Here is a 16,385-nt window from a genome sequence, read left to right as displayed (position 1 = left end):
AATCCCAGCACTTTGGGAGGCTAAGGTGGGAGGATCACTTGAGGTCAGGAGTTTTGAGACCAGCCTGGCCAACTTGGTGAAACCCCGTCTCTACTAAAAATACAAAATATTAGCTGGGTGTGGTGGCAGGTGCCTGTAATCCCAGCTACTTGGGAAGCTGAGGCAGGAGAATCATTTGAACCCTGAAGGCAGAGGTTGCAGTGAGCCGAGATCATGCCACTGCACTCCAGCCTGTGCAACAAGAGCGAAACTCCGTATCAAAAAAAAAAAAAAGAAGTATTATAGAACACTCTTCTTGCCCACAAGTTGATTCTAGTCTACTTCAAGACACATTTAGTAAAGAGACAACATGTAATTTAAACAAACTTTTATTTTTTTTATTTTTTAAGATGAAGTCTTGCTCTGTCACCCAGGCTGGAGTGCAATGGTGCAATCTCGGCTCACTGCAACCTCTCCCTCCCGGGTTCTAGCAATTCTCCAGCCTCAGCCTCCTGAGTAGCTGGGACTACAAGCATGCGCCATCACACCCAGCTAATTTTTCTATTTTTAGAAGAGACAGGGTTTTGCCATGTTGTCCAGGCTGGTCTCAAACTCCTGACCTCAGGTGATCCACCTGCCTCAGTCTCCCAAAAGTGTTGGAATTAAAGGTGTGAGCCACTGTGCCTGGCCTAAACAAACTTTTTGAAAAGCTGTTTCTAAAAGATCCCTTAAATTCAGATATGACAGCTAATTACCGCATCATAAATTACTTTTATACTAATTGTTTCCAGGGTTTTAGAGTAGTTGAACGTTTATTTCATGAGGCACCCTAAATTCTATAGAAATAAAACCTCGGATGAGTCTCCTTCTTAGAGTGTTATAATGAATGGGAGTTTACAACTTTTATGTGTCATGTTGCCAACAGCTGTGGTTGGGGTGGTCGCTGGCAGGAGGGGACCATATGTCAGAATGGCCCATTATTTCTATTTTACAAATGAGCAAACTGAGGCATAGAGAGTTAGATAACTTGCCCAGGTTACACAGATTGTAAGTTGATGAAGCTGGGATTTGAATCTTCACGTGTGTACTTATAAATACAAATGTAAGGAAAACTTTGGTGAGTCCACCTCTTATAACAACATTTGAGTTATTACTGTGTGAGTGCCAAGTACTGTTTTAGATGCTTTAGATATGTTATTTTGTTTAATATCCTCATTTTAAAGAATAAACTGGCTTGGCACAGTAGCTCACACCTATAATCCCAGTACTTTGGGAAGCTGAGGCAGGTGGATTGCTTGAGTCTCAGGAGTTCAAGAGTAGGCTGGTTAACATGGCAAAACCCCGTCTTTACTAAAAATACAAAAAATTAGCTGGGCGTGGTGGTGCATCCCTGTAGTCCCAGCTACTGGGGGAGCTGAGGTGGGAGAATCACCCAGGAGGTTGAGGCTGCAGTGAGCTGTAATCATGCCACTGCGCTCCAGCTTAGGCAATCAGGATTGAGACCCTGTCTTAAAGCAAAAGAAAAAGCCTGAGGCTCTCAATAACTTGCTTTCGTTCATGCAGCTTCCACTGGCTGGACCAGGCTTTAAATTTACTCCAAAACCTTTATGTGGGATGGCACCCTGCCCTGCCTCTGCACCATGGCCCAGCTACATGGGGTTCCCCTGGAGGGAAATGTGGAGCAGAGCCATTCCCTGGAGAGGAGGTTCAAGTATAGAGAGGATCAGCCTTGAAACACTGGTGCTGCCAGGTGCAGGGGCTCATGCCTGGAATCCTAGCACTTTGGGAGGCTGTGGTGGGAGGACTGCTTCAGTGAGCCGTGATAGTGTCACTGCACTGCAGCCTGGGTGACAGAGCAAGATAATTTCTCAAAAAAACCCCCCCAAATCAGAAAAAACAAAAAACACCAGTAGTGTTGAGGGACAGCGAAAGGGGGAAAGAAGTAACCAAAGACCAGCTAAACAGCCCAAGCTAAACATGGTGTCCACTACAGAGGATGTGGCCAGTAAATCTTTGCTAAGGGACTTAAATCCTATTAATTGGGGAGCTACATGTGTGGGCAGACAATTCACAGCCCCTATCAGTGGACATCATCATTTCCCTGGGCCCTAGCATCTGCTGTTTGCTTTTTTGACTAGATCTGAATGATCAAATTTATTTTATTTTTTTGAAATGGAGTTTCGCTCTTGTCTCCCAGGCTGGAGTGCAGTGGCCCGATCTTGCAACCTCTGCCTCCCAGGTTCAAGAGATTCTCCTGCCTCAGTTTCCTCAGTAGCTGGGACTACAGGCATGTGCCACCATGCACGAGTAATTTTTATATTTTTTTGTAGCGACGGGGTTTCACCATGTTGCCCAGCCTAGTCTCAAACTTCTGGGCTGGAGTGATTTGCCTGCCTCAGCCTCTCAAAGTGTTGGAATTACAGGCATGAGCCATTTTGCCTGGTCAGTGACTATATCCGAGATGCCACAGTTTCATACAGTGGTATTAAGGAAGGAAAACGATGAAAGTAAATTTACTGAAAATTATGAAGGTTCACTTGTTAACTCACATCCACCGGTTCATTTTTCAGTTCTTTAATGAGCAAATCTGAGTAGTAGTTTTCATGATCATAAACACTCAATGTAAACGTTAGACCAGTGCCATTTGATCAGGGCCCCCAGTGTGATTCCGAGTTTTGCATTTGAAACGGTTACATCTTTTTTTTTTTTTTTTTAAAAACAGTCTTGCTCTGTAGCCAGGCTGGAGTGCAGTGGTGCAATCTCAGCTCACTGCAACCTCCGCCTCCCGGGTTCAAGCGATTCTCCTACCTCAGTTTCCTCAGTAGCTGGGATTACAGGCACGCACCACTATGCCCCGCTGTTTTTGTATTTTTAGTAGAGACGGGGTTTCACCATTTTGGCCAGGCTGGTCTCGAACTCCTGGCCTCAATTGATCCACTCCCCCCACCAATCCAAAGTGCTGGGATTACAGGTGTGAGCCACCGCGCCCAGCGAAATGGTTACATTTTGTCAAGCGGGCAAATGGGAAGAATAGAAGCCCAGGAATTTTGGGGCAAAATGCTTTATTTTTTCTAGGTCCATATGGATGGACCGCTAACAATTGCTAAGTTGAAGTTAAATGGACTCTTGTTCTTAAAAAAATTTTTTTTTGCTATATCCTCTGCAAAATTGCTTATTAATTTTGCATAATTTTTTTTTTTTTTTTTAGGGGGGTGAAGGATAGGGTATTTTGCTGTCCATGGAATGCAGTAGCGTGATTTCGGCTCACTGCAGCCTCCCGGGCTCAAGCCATCTTCCCATCTCAGCCTCCTGGGTAGCTGGGACTACAGGCGTGTGCCACCACGCGTGGCTAATTTTTGTATTTCTAATAGAGACGCGGTTTTGCCATGTTGCCCAGGCAGATCTCGAACACCTGGCCTCAAGTACTCCTCCTTACTTGTCCTCCCAAAGTGCTGTGATTACAGGTGCAAGCCACCATGCCAAGCCTGCTTAAACTATTAAGTTAAAAAAAAAAAAAAAAAAAAAAAAAAAAAAAAAAGGCCAAGCGCGGTGGCGCACACCGGTAATCACAGCACTTTAGGATGCCGACGCGGACGGATCTCGAAGTCAGGATATTGAGGCCATCCTGGCTAACACGCTGAGACCCCGTCTCTACTAAAAATACGAAATGAAATTAGCTGGGCGTGGTGGCAGGTGCCTGTAGTCCCAGCTACTCGAGAGTCTGAGGCAGGAGAATGGCGTGAACCCGGGAGGCAGAGGTTGCAGTGAGCCGAGATCGCGCCACTGCACTCCAGCCTTGGGCGACAGAGTGAGACTCCGCCTCAAAAAAAAAAAAAAAAAAAAAAAAAGATACAAGTGAATATTCTTAATAGTATGTCAATTACATCTCAAAAAAGACAAAAATAAATAAATAAAAATACCTCCCCAAAAATGATACAAGAAAAGATTTACCTAAATCTGTTCACAGCTGTCTGCAGAGCTCCTACTGTGTGCTGAACCTGAGGGTACACAGGGCACGGACACGTTTGGAAGGTGATTACAGGCCAGGTTTCCACACTTTTTGGTCCAGGCAAACCCAGACGAGCCAGCTGGCTCAAGGACTTGGCAGCTGCGCTATGACTGAACAGAGCCTACGTTCGAACCCACGGCTGCAAGACTTAGGAGCCCACGATGGGATCTGCCGTGGTTCACTGCCCCAGGGAGTACTGAATGAACGACAGAGGGGGTGGCCCCCGAGCATCCGCCGTTGAACTGCCCCGCCCTGGCCTGCGACATCCTCCCACCCGCATGGACTGCGCGCAGGGCCGCCCAGCGGGGAGCCCCAGCTCAGTGCCAGCGGCCGCGCCAGCGAAGCAGAGGAGGCCGGCGCCCTAGGCGGGGCAAAATTCCTCCCAGCGCAGCGAGGACCGGAGGGCAAGGCCAGCGCGCGCCGGCGGGCTTGCGTCCGGGGCACAGACGCTACGGGTCCGCACGGGGCGGGGACCGCGCGCGGCTGCTGGGCCTGCGGCTGTGGGGCGGCCAAAAGCGCTGGCGACCACTGAAGCTCCTGGGGGCCTTCGGGGTCCGGGCTGCGCCTGTGCCCGCGGGAAGGCTGGGCGCTGCCCACACACAGCCCCTGCTCCAGGCCAGCCCCGCAGGGAGACTACTGGGGCGGTGGTAGGTGGGCGAGGCCGGGTCGGGGGCTGCTGTGGGCTGCCGACAGGCAGCGCGCAGGGCAGCCCTCGGGAGACGGCCAATGGCGGTGGCGCTTTGGGCGCGGGGGGCGACTCGGCGCTTGTTGGCGGCGCTGCAGGGCCAGAGCCTACGGCTCGCGGCCGTGGTGAGTGTCTAGCGGCCGCGGGACCGGGATTCAGGGGTCCGGGTTCAGGGGGGCGGCGCGAGGCCCGGCGGCGTCGGCTGAGGGGCCAGCGGGACTGGGGCGGCCCGGGCGTGGACCCGGCTTTGGAGCTCGGGCGTCGGGTCACCGCGTCCTGGGACTGAGCACCTGCTCGGCGCGCCGCTCAGAGACCAGGCTGTCCGCAGCCTCCACCACTTGCCCCTTGGCTTTATACCTCCGCCGAAGCCTCCGAACTTGCCAACCGGAAACAAATGGGAACGAGTTTTGTTCAACTACAAAAGGCAGATGTGAAAAATAGTTGCAGAACAATTCGGTGCCCGCCGCTGCCGCTCGCTGTGCTGAGGACGAACGGCGCTGCGGGCCCGGCTCCCTATGGCGACTCCCTGTTCGCGCTTCACTCCAAGGGGAGCCCACAGAGATTTTGGAGGCGTTATTAATAAATTATCTTTTTTTGGTGATATACTGGCTTTTCTTTCCTCTTCCAAGGGGCCGTCAGTTTTCCTGCTGTAGAAATTAATAAAGTTTTAACATGCAGCACCACCTAGTGGAAAAGTGATGCATTAAACTCACCATCTCATTTTAAGTTGCATTTTAACCGCCCATTTCAGTTTGAAATGTTTTGTTTTTTTCGAGACAGAGTCTCGCTGTATCGCCAAGCCTGGAGTGCAGTGGCGCGATTTCGGCTCACTGCAACCTCCGTCTCCTGGGTTCAAGCGATTCTCCCCCCTCAGCCTCCTGAGTAGCTGAGATTACAGGCGCGTGCCACTATGCCCAGGTAATTTTTTATATTTTTAGTAGAGAGGAGTTTTCACCATGTTGGCCAGGCTGGTCTGGAACTCCTGACCTAAGGTGATCCACCTGCCTCGGCTTCCCAAAGTGCTGGGATTACAGGCGCGAGCCACTGCGTCTGGCCTGAAATTCTTTAATAGAAGAAATTTAAAATAGCTCGAAGACGGAGGAAGACAAGCACTTCGCCGCTTCTTGGCCCCGAAGGGGAGAACACAAGTTGAGTGCCTACTGTCACCTAGGCGTGTCTTCAGGCATACTCTGCCCCAGGTGCTAGTGATCCAGTAAGATTAGGGTGTTCTGGGAAGGAATGAATCAACAGACATGATTTGAGCGCTGCCACGTGCCAGGCTCAATGCTAGGTACCCTCACATTCAAGATCTGTAATCTAAGCCTTTCAAAAAATCTTGGCAGGTAGATATTATAAAATTCCCACTACAGACAGAAGGATCCCGGAATTCAGAAAAGCGAAGTTTAGCATTCCATAGCTAGCCTACTCCCCACCCCCTGAAAAATTAAGCCCACCACAAAGGGTTCCGTTGCGAATGTGCCCTCTTGGGGGCCTTTGATGTTATGTAGATGAAGTGGCTCCATTTCCCAGTCCTGGGCGTGGTCCCTGCTGCTGGGCAGGTGTCTGTTCTGGGCATAAAGTGCATACCATTGAGCTTAGTGGGGATGTGGATGGTCCAGCACTCAGAGAAAACAGCTCAGAGTGTGTTCCACAGACTCCAGGTGCCTGCCCCCACTGCATGTTTAATGGTTTTCTTTGCAGCTGCTCAATGTAGACACACGTAATTCTGTTTCTTTTCCAAAATCCTCCGAGTTGACAAAATAAGTGTTTAATAAGAATTTTAGATTTCTTTCTATCTTTTTTTTGAGACGGAGTCCCGCTCTGTCGCCCAGACTGGAGTGCAGTGGTGCAATCTTGGCGCACTGCAACCTCCGCCTCCTGGGTTCAAGTGATTCTCATGCCTCAGCCTCCCGAGTAGCTGGAGCTGTAGGTGCGCGCCACCATGCCTGGCTAATTTTTGTATTTTTAGTAGAGATGGAGTTTCACCATCTTGGCCAGGCTGGCCTCGAACTCCTGACCTTGTGATCTGCTCGCCTCGGCCTCCCAAAGTGCTGGGATTACAGGCATGAGCCACCACACCTGGCCAAGAATTTTAGATTTCTTATGATAGATGTACGTGTAAGTTTTTCAGAACTGTCACTGAGGAACTGATGAATGAATCTTTTGATTCTTAATAGTAAATGGTGTTTGTTTATTACTTACTTTTCTTTCTTTCTTTTTTTTCTTTTTTTAAAAGACAGGGTCTTCTTACTCTGTTGCCCCGGCTGGAATGCAGTGGTGATCATAGCTCACTGCAGCCTCAGTCACCTGGTCTTAAGTGATCCTCCCACCTCAGCCTTCCAAGTAGCTGGTACTATGGACATGGTCCACCACCCCAGCAATTAAAAAAAAATTTTTTTTTGTAGAAACGAGGTCTCATTGTGTTGCCCAGGCTAGTCTTCAACTCCTGGCCTAAAATGATCCTCCCACCTCAGCCTCCCAAAGTGCCAGGATTACAGATGTGAGCCACTGTGCCTGGCCCTAGTAAATGTTTTTTTTTTTTTGAGATGGAATCTCACTCTGTTGCCCAGGCTGGATGGCTGGGATTACAGGCATGTGCCTCCATGCCCAACTAATCTAGTAAGTGGTTTTTAATAACAAGCTTTTGCATATTTTTGTTTAATTAAAAAGTATTCTCTGCTGGGCACCGTGGCTCACGCCTGTAATCCCAGCACTTTGGGAGGCTGAGGTGGGCAGATCCCTTGAGGTCAGGAGTTTGAAACCAGCCTAGCCAACATGTGAAACCCTGTCTCTACTAAAAATACAAAAAATTAGCTGTGTGTGGTGGCATACACCTGTAATCACAGCTACTCAGGTGGCTGAGGCAGAAGAATCGCTTGAACCTGGGAGGCAGAGGTTGCAGTGAGCTGAGATCACACCACGGCACTCCAGCCTGGGCGACAGAGCAAGACTTGGTGTCAAAAAAAAAAAAAAATACTCTCACCCTTTTGTTAGTTGTGGGGAAGAATAGCCGACCTAGCAAAGAAGAAAAACTAGAAAACTGATTCATTAGTATTTTTTTCTTCATCTTCATAGAATAAGTTGTCTAAAGGTAAAATCTTTTTGATCTCTTAATTAATATTAGTGATAAAAGACTTTAGGATTTCTGAAGTGGGAGTGAGTTGCAGCTTAATGGCAGAGAATCCAGGGAATGCAGCTTAGCCCACAGTTGCCCTTTGATGAGGAACCTTCACTAATGTTCATCTTTCTGGGTGACAGCGTCTCTCTCACCTGAGCCTACAGTAACTCTGCGAGTAGTTAAGACAGGAAGTATTGCCTGGAGTGAGAACCCTGCTTTCCTGACTTCTAGTCCAGTGTCCATCTCTTCTCTCTGACCCTGATGTTTGAAGTTATTTAGTTAAAAATCCAATAGCATGGGAACTGTGGGCCTGTTAAGCAACAGAACCTGGCTTTGTGAATGTCATCCCCATGGTGAGTAGAAACAGGCCAGACAGTGCACACAAGTGCTTTGGACTGGGCAGTACTCTGGCCAAACTATGGAGAGAGTTTGTCTGACTGGTGCTCTGAGAAAAGGGCTTCATAAACTCACCCCACTGAGGCCAGGGCTTTTTACCTGTAGTCCAGAGATCTGTGGACCCCCAGAAGTTAGATAAAATCATATGTAATTGTGCATTTGTTTTTCCCCATCCAGGGATTGGTTTTCATTAGATGTGACAGGAGATGGTAATTCCAAATTTTTTTTTTTTTTTTTTTTTTGAGACGGAGTCTCACTCTGCCGCCCAGGCTGGAGTGCAGTGGCTGGATCTCAGCTCACTGCAAGCTCCACCTCCCAGGTTTACTCCATTCTCCTGCCTCAGGCTCCCGAGTAGCTGGGACTACAGGCGCCTGCTACTTCGCCCGGCTAGTTTTTTGTATTTTTTAGTAGAGAAGGAGTTTCACCGTGTTAGCCAGGATGGTCTCGATCTCCTGACCTCGTGATCCGCCTGTCTCAGCCTCCAAAAGTGCTGGGATTACAGGCTTGAGCCACCGCGCCCGGCCGGTAATTCCAAATCTTAAAACTATCTTTCATTTCTTTGTTCTCAAAAGACTGACCAAAACAAAGCTAGCTCTGTACAAAATAAACTGCCTCTATGGTATGTTCCCTCTGGCCCCCTTACTGCTGCCTCAGACATCACAGTTCAGCTTCTCTGGCTTATTACAGATACAACAGAGAGTAGTGAAGACTACTGAGGTGATGTAGGGCTGTCCGAAGACCAATAGACCAGGAGTTTGGAGCCTTAAATTCTAGTTCTGGTCCTGCCAATAGACTTGCCACAAGTCCTGGAATTCTGCAGTGTCCAAGATGGCCAGTGGTAATAGTCGATCTTTGTTGTATCTGTAATAAGCCACAGAAGGGCTGGGCACAGTCACTTATGCCTGTAATTCCAGCACTTTGGGAGGTCCAGGCTGGCGGATCGCTTGAGCTCAGGAATTCAAGGTCAGCCTGAGCAACATGGTGAAAATCCGTCTCTACCAAAAATACAAAAAATTAGTTGGGTGTGGTGGTGTGCACCTGTAGTCCCAGCTACTGGGGAGGTTGAAGTGGGAGGATCACTTGAGTCCAGGAGGCGGAGGTTGCAGTGAGCCGTGATTGCACCACTATGCTCCAGCCTGGGCGATAGAGCGAGACCCTGTCTCAAAACAACCAACCAACCAACCAACCAACAAACCAACCAACCAGAGAAACTGAATTGTGAAGGTTGAGGCAGCAGTAAGTGGGCCAGAGGTTACATACCATGGAGGCAGCTTATTTTGCACAGAGCTAGCCTTGCTTTGGTCTCTCTTGTGAGAACAAAGGAATGAAAGATGGTTAGAATTTGTTGCCTTTCAGACTTTTCTACTTCTCTGCTTAAGGTAAGGAGCCATAAGTTTGAGTTTGAGTAAACGTCTACATTTTCAGATGAAATGTGTTCTCTTCATAGTCGTCAGATACTCACAGGTTGACTGCAGAGGAGAGGAACCAAGCTATACTTGACCTTAAAGCAGCAGGATGGTCGGAATTAAGTGAGAGAGATGCCATCTACAAAGAATTCTCCTTCCACAGTTTTAATCAGGTAATTGTTACAAATTCTTGCTAGGGCTGTGGTCTATTTTGGTCACCGTAGGCTGTAACTCTTTCTGATTCTGCCTGTCTGGTCCCATGCAAATCCAGGATTCAACTCTTCCCTTCTTTAAGAATTCAGTGATAGAGTGACATCCTTGTTGACACTTGCTACCACCCACCTGGGTGATGTTTAGCTCTGGGGGAAGAGGGTGGTTTGTGTTATTTGGAATACAAATTCTGAAACCACTATTGCTTTGATTTGGTGTTGGTTAGGATATGTAGTTTCTTTTGAAATTTCAAATAACATTAGAAGAGAGCGTCAGCTTTTTATTATTGACTATTATTTTTTGAGACAGGGTCTTGCTCTGTTGCCCAGGCTGGAGTGCAGTGGTGTGATTGTGGCTTATTGCTGCCTCGACCTCCTGGGCTCAGGTGATCCTCCCACCTCAGCCTCCCAAGTAGCTGGGACTACAGGCCATGTGCCATGCCCAGCTAATTTTTGTATTGCTTGGAGACACAGGGTCTGGCTATGTTGCTCAGACTGGTCTCAAATTCCTGGCCTCAAGCGATCCTCCTGCCTTGGCCTCCCAATGTGCTGGGAATACAGGTGTGAGCCACTGTGCCCAGCCTAAGCTTTTTTTTTTCTTTTTTTTCTTTTTTTTTTTTGAGATGGAGTCTCGCTCTGTCGTACAGGCTGGAGTGCAGTGGTGCGATCTCGGCTCACTGCAAGCTCCACCTCCTGGGTTCACGCCATTCTCCTGCCTCAGCCTCCTGAGTAGCTGGGCCTATAGGTGCCCACCACCACACCTGGCTAATTTATTGTATTTTTAGTAGAAACAGGATTTTACTGTGTTAGCCAGGATGGTCTCCATCTGCTGATCTCGTGATCCGCCCGCCTCAGCCTCCCAAAGTGCTGGGATTATAGGCGTGAGCCACCGCACCCGGCTAAACTTTTTATACTTATCCGAAAGGGGCATGAATAAAACTGGTTGAGGAAGATGTACCTGCTTGACTTATTTTCCCCTACTTTTTCTGGGCCGTTGGTAATTTTTCTTTCTTCCTGCAGTTAAATTTCTATCTCTCAGTCATCTCCCAGGCTGCACCCTTTTCCCTGATTGGCTTATTTTTCTCCAGCCCAGTAGCCAGATCCTGAACCTTTTCTTAAAACCTGCCCTCCCTCTTGGAAAGTCAGCTTTCACAAAGTAACTGTTCCATTAGGGACCCACCCTGTTTAGAGAGTCATCTCCCGTGACTTAACCTTCAGTTACTACACCACTGCATTTATATAAGGTAAACGCTTTTGACTATTTTGTTTGTTCAGTTAGTTTGGTAATCCTTTGGACAGATTTATTGTTTTTATTTATATTGGGTGTCGGCATCTAGAAGTCAGAGACCATGTTTGCTTAAATAACTCTGTATTGTACCTAACACAGTTCTGGGTACAAACAGGCATTTGATAAATGCAGACATTGATTACAGTGTTTGCTAGTTTCTCAAAGGGTGTGTGAGGACCAGATTCACACCAAAGAAACCTTCAGCATGTTTTGCTAGTAAATGGCGTTGGCTCCACTGAGCTGCATGCCCGATTCTGTTCTCTATCCATCTGGCTGCCAGCCTCTGCTGTGAGTCTCCAACTCCTAAGGAAACCTGGACCAAGCAGACTCCCTGTCCCTGCTGCCCCACGTGCTCGACAGCTCTTGTCCGGAGCTTAGCACGCTGTGGCTGGTGGCAGGGAATCCCATTGGTACAGTAAGCTTGTGCATAAGCTCTAGGTAGCATTTCCCAAGCTTATTAAAATTCTTACATGTATACAGCTTGACTTCTTTAAACCTGGCCTAATTTATTGGGCTTGAACATGTGGCTTAAAGTACTTGAGTGGTGTTGCCTCAAGCCCTGCCCATGATTCAGTCCTCCAGCACCATTCTGACCTTGCGCTCAGGGTGACTTTCAGCAATGGTAGGGAAGCATACTGGATTGATTGTAACATTATTCACTGGGGCATTTAATTAAGTAGACTTTTTTCCCATTCACCCAACTTTTAGGAAAAAGAGGCAAATGACCAGAAAATCAGCTGATGTCAGGGAATGTATTCAGAGAACCAACACTGAGATTATATCCAGGGGTCAGTTTTCCAGCCAGGCTCCTATGACTTCTGCGTGTACCATGGCCTGTAGTGGTACCAGTGTCCTGACAGTTGTGAGTGCCCTCCAGCGAAACACAACTAGGAACACAGCTACAGTCAAACAAGTTGAGCTTATTGCTTATTGCAGTGAGGGAGAATGTACACCGAAGGGCACCATGGGGTGAGCCAGTATAGGGTTTGGACTTGTGTAGTGATTTGGGGACTTTGCTCTGGATTAGATGCTGTTAGGAAATGGGTAATTCTGTCATTTAGTGTTTTTTTTTTTTTTTTTTTTTTTTTTTCTGAAACGGGATTTTGCTCTGTAGCCCAGGCTGGAGTACAGTGGTGCAATCTTGGCTCACTGCAAACTCCACTTCCCAGGTTCACGCCATTCTCATTTAGTGTTTTAATAAATTGTATCTATAGGGAGAGTAGATTAAAGTGGTGCCAAAGCTGAAACTGAAGAAGAAGCAATAGTCACTCGTTAGCTGGGAGAGGAGGATGTTTGGTATTTTGTGGCTTGGACAGTGTTCATATTTTGTCTGTGTTCAGATATTGCAGAGTGGTCTTGTTTTTGCCTTCATCCATCATGGTCACAGAGTGGCCTTGTCTGATGTTGGTGTTGATGTTCGAAAGGAGAGAACCAAGGACTAGTTGATAGTACCAGGCCAGCGCCCAGGTATCAGGAGCTGCTTTTCTCTTGCTCACAACTAGTGAGTAGAGTAGTGACCCTCTGGCACTGACAGGTCATAATTCATCTTTCATCTAGGACAGAAAAGCTATTGTTTTTTATTGTAACAACAGCATAACATTAAAATAGGATGGCGTAAATAAAAAAAATTTCCAATCGCAATACTTTCATTTTTCTTTGTTCCCTTCTGGTCTTTCTCCATGGATATGTTTGTTTGCCAAGCATGCCAGCGCATGCCAGTTATACATGTGGTTACATTTTTTAAAAAAAATTTTAATTTGTCATAAAATATTTCTTAATTCAACAAAGATTTATTAAGCATTTTCTGTGTGCTAGGTACTACTCTTAAGCTCATACAGTTCCCATCCCACTGGGAAGATAGACAATAAACAGAAGAATAGGAAATATAATTTCAGCTAGTGATGAGTACCCTGAAGAATATATGCTTCTCCTAGCATAGGTGGATGAAGTAGCCATAGGCATCAGTTGCTGTTAGCCTCCTGTTTCTACCCTTGATGGTGGTACACGGGCTCCACAGTGCATCATGGGTGAATGGGCAGTATGTTGGTGACAGACAGTGACTCTGTAAGCAGACAAGAGCATGACAGTGGTGGGACTCGAGGCAGGGAGTTTCCACACTAGGAGTGCTTGGACCCAGACAGGGTGGGGTTGGCATTTGTAAAGGAACTTTGCTTTTTTTGTTGTTCCTGTAGACAGAAGGTGGGAGAGGTCTGCAAGTGACATATAAACTTAGGTGTTTGGTAACTGCAGGATGTCTGTGTTGAAAGAACAAAATGTAAGGTAGAAATGTGGGTGTAAGTGTCCCATAAAGACAGATTTTGTTATGCATTGACATGTATGAGATGAACTGGAAGCTTACAAAATCTGAGGAAATTTTAAGCTTAAAAGTAGGTACAGAAGGTGAGGCTTTGGAACCTAGGAAATAACTACTACAGGTGCCAGCAGGTGGAGCCCTCCAGGGCGGGAGCCCAGCCAGGCCAGGCAGCAACACCCCTTTCTGCCCTGCAGAAGGCTGTCCCTGTTCTTTCACTCCTGAATACCTGGGGCCACCCTTGTTCAGCCTGGAAATAAGCTCAGGATCAGGACTAGGTAAGTGGCAGTGACTGGGCACCTGGGTGAATGATAAATTTTGTGTGTAGGACATGAGGAGTTCCCAATGGTGATTCAGGAGGAAGCGACCAAGCTTTATGAGAATCAGCTGTGGTTCTCTGCAGAGGCGCTCCTGGGCCCTGTCTCTGCTTTCTTTGGTGGGCCTGCCCAGCAGGGCATTCAGTCGTATTGGATGGAATCAGATGAGCTGGCTGATATTCAGGGCAAGGTCCAAGCTTTATTGGTTCTGTATCTTGTTCGACACCCTCACCTTTTGGTTGCTGTGCTGCTGCCACTGAAGCTTTCTGGAGCTACAGCGGGAGGGAGGAGGAGTGCTTTGGGCGCACAGGTTGGGTTGGTGGTACTCGGCACATCCTAGCAGCAGTAGCACCATATGTGACTTTGGGGTTTGTAAAATGTTTCTTTTCCTGTGCCCACAGAGATTCCCGCATAGAGCAGTTCAAAGTTACTGTTGCTGCCTTACTTTATAAAAATGTTGTATTGAGGAATTTGATAATAGGCTTATGTTGAACATTTTGAAACACTTAGTGAAGTCAAAGGCTTGATGATACCAGAAGAAAGACAACTGCTGATGAAAGTCATAACAATCCTCCACAGGATATTGGTGGAGGTCTCGATAGCTCTCATTGTGAATGAATTAGTTTGGGTTTGATTGTTCTTTGTTGTGCACATCAAAGTTATGAGTGAGTAATGCATCTGTGCACTCTTGAAAGAGGATATTCTACCTGTGGAGGGTAGGGAAGCACTCCTAAAGAGGATGCCTGTGGCCTGGGTGTCATATGGATTAGAAAATGTCATTTTGTGCTGGGCACAGTGGCTCACACCTATAATCCCAGCACTTTGGGAGGCCGAGGCAGGTGGGTCACCTGAGGTCAGGAGTTCAAGACCAGCCTGGCCAAAATGGCGAAACCCCTTGTCTACTAAAAATACAAAAATTAGCTGGGTGTGGTGGAAGGTGCCTGTAATCCCAGCTACTTGGGAGGCTGAGGCAGGAGAATGGCTTGAGCCCGGGAGGCGGAGGTTGCTGTGAGCAGAGATCACGGCACTGCACTCCATTCTGGGCGACTGAGTACTCCATCTCAAAAAATAAAATAAAATGTCGTTTTGATTTTAAAGTATAATCTAATGTTTGTGTGTCTGGCACCAGGTAAAGTGAAAACTCGTATGGCTATCACACACACTAGCTTGCATTTAACATGTGCCCATGATTGGCTTTGTAACCACAGCAGACTAGAAACCTGAGAAAGTGTTCATAATTTTCATTGGAATAGAATAGAGACACTCATATTTTAGCAAACTTTACCTAAAATGTGAGATGCTAGTAAAAATATCTGTGTAGTGTTCATGTTGGTGTTCCCTTTGGAGTTCTTCCTGAGCAGGACCATGTTGATGCTCCCAGGAGGTGGCTAGAATGTCAGTGTTGGCGTCCACCAGGGTAGGGGAATAAGAGTCTGAAATGTTATCATTTGGAGCTTTGTTGCTGCTGCTTGTGTTGTACAATAGGTCTAGACCTGGTGTGTATTTGTAAAAACGCGTGCAATAGATAGATGAGGAGGAATGTAAAACAGGTGTCAACAGTGCAAATATGACACCACACTGCAGTGTGAAAACACCATGGTCCTTACACCATCCTTTAATAAAAATGGACTTTTAACTGCATCATTTTCTCTTAGTCGTGTAGTAAATCTTCTGTTTACAGAACTTAGCCTGAGTATTTTGAAAAAGTCAAGCAGCCAAGAAGTATGATTTCCTCAACAGTCTTTGTCTTGCCCTTTTACAGATGGAGTAAAATCAGGTGTGTAAAAAATAAAAAAGCAGTTTGAGCTGACGTGAAAGGTATTTCAGATTTATGCTTTGCAGATGATATTGGTATGATTAATGCATTCATTGCCTTTTTTTATTGCTTTTCACAGATAATGTACATGATGCATGGAAAATGTTGTGGGTTTAAATCTGTGCCAGGTTTAGACTGTGAATATCAACAGATGTTATCATATAAATACCATAATTATTATAAAATAAAAAATTTGTCATGAAATGCAGTGACATAAATTTCATTTATGTAAATTGCTTTCATTAGTATAAAACCTTAGTGTAGCTGTTAGGGTTTGTGAAGCACTTTAGATGAGATTAACTTGGTATAAAGTGGTCACAAATGGGTTGCTTTAAATTTAACTGACAAGAAAATCACACTCAAAACTTAGGAAATTACCGAGGCCTTTGCCTGCATTGCTGGTACCGCTTAAATAGGTTGACTATGAATTAATAACAATAGACTGCTGGCTCAATAATTGCAGAAAATAATTGAAAGGAGACCTTAAATAATCACTTGAAAGTATTTTGGTCTTGCTCTTTTCTGTTCTGTTTCTGTTTTTCTTTGGTATGCCTGCCCACCGCTTCAGTACTGCCATTTTCAACAGCTTTCGGGTTTGCACAGCAGTTTTGTCAATAGTTGTGGTGCGTTAGGGCCGTGACACAGAACTTGCATTTAGATGTGTCAGAATACAAATATTGGGTGCCTGATGGAGCAGCCGTAGCAGCTGCACAGCCACCATGTTCTTAGCAGAAACAGTGCTGCAGTCACATTCCTGTGGCTGGGTAGTGGCCAGTTGCTTTCTGCCCTCAGGAGGGATTTGGTCCAGCAGTGTGGACAGGTGGCTGAGGTTCTTCTTCCTGGCTCTGAGC

General features: G+C 46.6%; 1 protein-coding gene across 6 annotated transcripts in view; it reads left to right on the top strand.

The window, feature by feature from the left end:
- Positions 1-4,079: 4,079 nt before the first annotated feature.
- PCBD2 (pterin-4 alpha-carbinolamine dehydratase 2) overlaps positions 4,080-16,385 on the top strand; it is a 49,422-nt gene continuing 37,116 nt past the window's right edge. For 2 of the 6 annotated variants that reach the window (XR_012090857.1, XR_012090856.1), the window contains exons 1-2: positions 4,081-4,798; positions 9,635-9,766. Coding sequence is in view for 3 of the 6 variants with exons in the window: in XM_038007697.2 (XP_037863625.2) it covers positions 4,715-4,798; positions 9,635-9,766 (216 nt within the window). In the remaining 3 variants the exon portion in view is untranslated. Of the gene's footprint in view, positions 4,799-9,634; positions 9,767-16,385 lie in introns of all 6 variants that reach the window. The other 4 variants (XM_038007697.2, XR_012090858.1, XM_073010677.1 and 1 more) reach the window with 4 other exon arrangements.

The sequence above is a fragment of the Chlorocebus sabaeus genome, chromosome 23 (assembly GCF_047675955.1).
Source record: "Chlorocebus sabaeus isolate Y175 chromosome 23, mChlSab1.0.hap1, whole genome shotgun sequence".
NCBI classification, from domain to species: Eukaryota; Metazoa; Chordata; class Mammalia; order Primates; family Cercopithecidae; genus Chlorocebus; species Chlorocebus sabaeus.
Note: the sequence above shows the minus strand (reverse complement) of the source record. Positions and strands in the feature narration are given on the sequence as shown.